General features: G+C 33.9%; 1 protein-coding gene across 1 annotated transcript in view; it reads left to right on the top strand.

The window, feature by feature from the left end:
• Positions 1-3307, top strand: part of nAChRalpha1 (nicotinic acetylcholine receptor alpha1) — a 93773-nt gene that overhangs the window by 73339 nt on the left and 17127 nt on the right. Inside the window, exon 4 of the mRNA XM_018509995.1 lies at positions 2517-2697. Coding sequence (XP_018365497.1) covers positions 2517-2697 — 181 coding nt within the window. The remainder of the gene's footprint in view (positions 1-2516; positions 2698-3307) is intronic.

Here is a 3307-nt window from a genome sequence, read left to right on the forward strand (position 1 = left end):
TCGACAGCGTTACCTCAAGAAACTCATAAACTAACTAAAAAGTTTTGGTTTTTTGATTTCAGATGATTCAGTGCCGAGAAATGTTGCGCACCGCAGGACGTCTTTTTTTCGAGGCGCCTCCGTCGATCGCGTGCCATTTGCACAGTTTTTAATTTTTTGCGTCCAAATTTTTACTGAATATTCTTGAGATGTAGTTTTATTATTATAATTTTATTTCAATACACTGGCACTAACCAGAGCGCCTAAAAAAATTCATAAAAACATGCCTTCTTTTGACCGAATTAACTATACCCCTCCCTTAAATGAGAGTTTAAAGTTAACCAACCGACTGTCCAAAATTTGTGCGCTTAGACATGGCACATTGCTCAATAGTGAAAGTTTTTGAAGTATCAATTCTATTCTCTTCTATTCTCTTCTTTTAAACGCCATGGCTAAACGTGCAAATTTCGCGGACAATTTGATTGATTAATTTTAACTTGTTCTTATTTAAATAAAACTACAGTAGCCTCGACATTTCAATATTATAATTTTCGTTTCGAAATGATCTCAGGAATTTGTCATTAACATCAGTCTGATAAATCTAGAACACCCTTATAATTGTATATATATGTCTCACAATGCTACTTATACTACAATACCTAAAGTTATGAATTATTTCATCGATCGACAATCTATATGTCAAAGAGTCCTCCCCGTTTCGATTCAGTGGAGGTCAGTCGCGAAGGTAACGTCGTCACGTGCACGGAACGAGACGTCGGATGAAAAATTCACGAATTGGCGCGAAATCGGCGCAAAACGGATCGACACACATGGCAGAGCAGAATTCAGCAATAGCTGGTGTGCCGAACTAATAAGAATGCCATGGCCGGCCTCGACCGAAAATAGTGCAACAAGTGTGGTCGCAGTAGCGACAGCTGCGACGCAACGGTGCGGCCATAGCACCGCGAATATCGTATTAGAAATTCCTGCAAGCGCATTACCTCGGCGAGTTTATTTCTCTCGAGCACTCTGTTTCCTCAGTCCTGCGCAATAACATCGGTACTCTGGCGCTGTATCGTTTATTCGACGGATTTTCTTATCTCGGTTGCCACAAGTTCACCGTCGTAACGTTCAGTGTTAATTCCTCGAAATTTTGCAACGCGTACCAACAACGCGAAATAACCGAGTAATCTGACTCAGATGGCTTTAATATGAAAATTATTGTTTCTACGGAATTTAGGAGCAGTAGAATGAAAATAACATGGAAAATCGTCGAATTAATGATCTTATAAGAGAATAAGAAGTAAAAATGATTGTCCTTATCTTTATAAGAATTAAGAGAAAATAGATTATTTTTTTATAAATCAAATTAAATGAACAACAGCAGAAGAAAAAAGGCTCTATTATTTTACTACTCATTTTGTATTATTTCTTTTCTTTTAAAAAATATTGTATTATGCACATTGATATTACATGATTGGTAAAAAAAATGTGATAGTGATATACTCTCTGACTAGCTTTCTAAATATTTCTACAAATTTAAAAAAAAAGGAAGAGAGAGAGAGAGAGAGAGAGAGAGAGAGAAAGAGAGAGCAGAAAAACAAGCAAGTTAATTTCTAGAAGAATTTATAGGAGAAAGATGGCTGCGGCAATAGATGGTACAGTTGTTTCGTGTTCAATGTACGTACCGAAGCGTACATCGCTTTGTCAAATTTTCACACAATAACATTTGAAGCGTCGCGTCGCCTCGCTTTATTCGGAATATCGATTGGTACCGTTTCTATTGGCTTTACGTATGGCAGGAAGCTTTTAACTTTCTACTATGACGTTGTAGATTCGCTGCACGTTGGCAGCGTTTCTTCTCTGTCACGAAGCGCAAGTCTCGCAAAATAAGGATGATCCAGAAAATGATTTCGACTAGAACGGAGTTACGTTGTTGCTTACAAGTTTATTTTCGTAACAAAGATGAAATATTTCGTCGAACAGGCATTCGTAGATAAGGTAAACGTCCCAATGCTACTTATACTACAATACCTAAAGTTATGAATTATTTCATCGATCGACAATCTATATGTCAAAGAGTCCTCTCCGTCTCGATTCAGTAGAGGTCAGTCGCGAAGGTAACGCTAAAATCAAATAATTTATTATTATTCATCTCAAATGCTCTTTTTATTACAATATTATAATTTAGGTATATTTGAAAATTACAATTAAATTATATTGAATTTAAAAACATTTGAGATTAATAATATTAATAAATTTTGTGTAAGTGTCCGGACATAGATACATGTCCGGTCACTGGGACGTTTACCTTAATCGCGCGGAGTTAAAATGTGACACTCCGTTTGTAATCGCACATTTAATATGAATGTGCTATATATCGCGTCATTTAAATATGTGCGATATCCATAGTGTTATAAATCGGCGAATATCCAAATACATCAATGAAAAAAGACGTTATTCAAAACTTCGACGATACTTTATTTTTTATGCTGTTGTTTAAAATATTTAAAAGAATTATGAATTTTCTTTTTTAGTGCCGATGGTAATTACGAGGTGACCATCATGACTAAAGCGATTTTAAACCACACTGGGAGGGTCACCTGGAAACCACCGGCGATCTATAAATCATTTTGCGAAATCAACGTGGAATACTTCCCCTTCGACGAGCAGACTTGTTTTATGAAATTTGGTTCATGGACTTACGACGGTTATACGGTAAGTATTGTAATTCATGTAATCAATTGATGCGACTACGAATTCTTATTTTGCTGGAGATTGTAAGTTTATGCCTGTCAAATATTTATACTAACAATTTAGTTTCTTAGTTTTATTATATTTCACAAGTAATATATAATTACAATGTAAAAAGAACAGAAACTGTAAGACAGTAACTCTAAATATCGTGTATTTTCTAAATATAATTCTGCAGAAATAATTGCAAAGATTATCACATGGTGAAGCATTGGAATTTACATTCTCTAATGTATAATGCAGATTAGAATGTTTGCGTAGAATATTTTATGCGCAACATTTTATCACGAGCTTAAATGTAAACGAGTGTCATATACATACTTTTCTTAAAAGTAGAAAAATATTTTTTTCACGATATTTTTTAATTATAAAAATTTGTCTGTTATGAAATAGCTTTTTGATGTATAAAATGGGAGTAATTTAAGTAATGTTATGTACCTATACATCGTTTGCATTAAATTGCACTCATATTTTTACATGTTACGAAAAAGTCAGATTTTTATTTTTATTATAAAATTATAATTCTACATAATATATATATATATATAAACTTTTTTAAATTTACATAAAGTGT

Source organism: Trachymyrmex cornetzi, unplaced genomic scaffold (assembly GCF_001594075.2).
Source record: "Trachymyrmex cornetzi isolate Tcor2-1 unplaced genomic scaffold, Tcor1.1 scaffold321, whole genome shotgun sequence".
NCBI classification, from domain to species: Eukaryota; Metazoa; Arthropoda; class Insecta; order Hymenoptera; family Formicidae; genus Trachymyrmex; species Trachymyrmex cornetzi.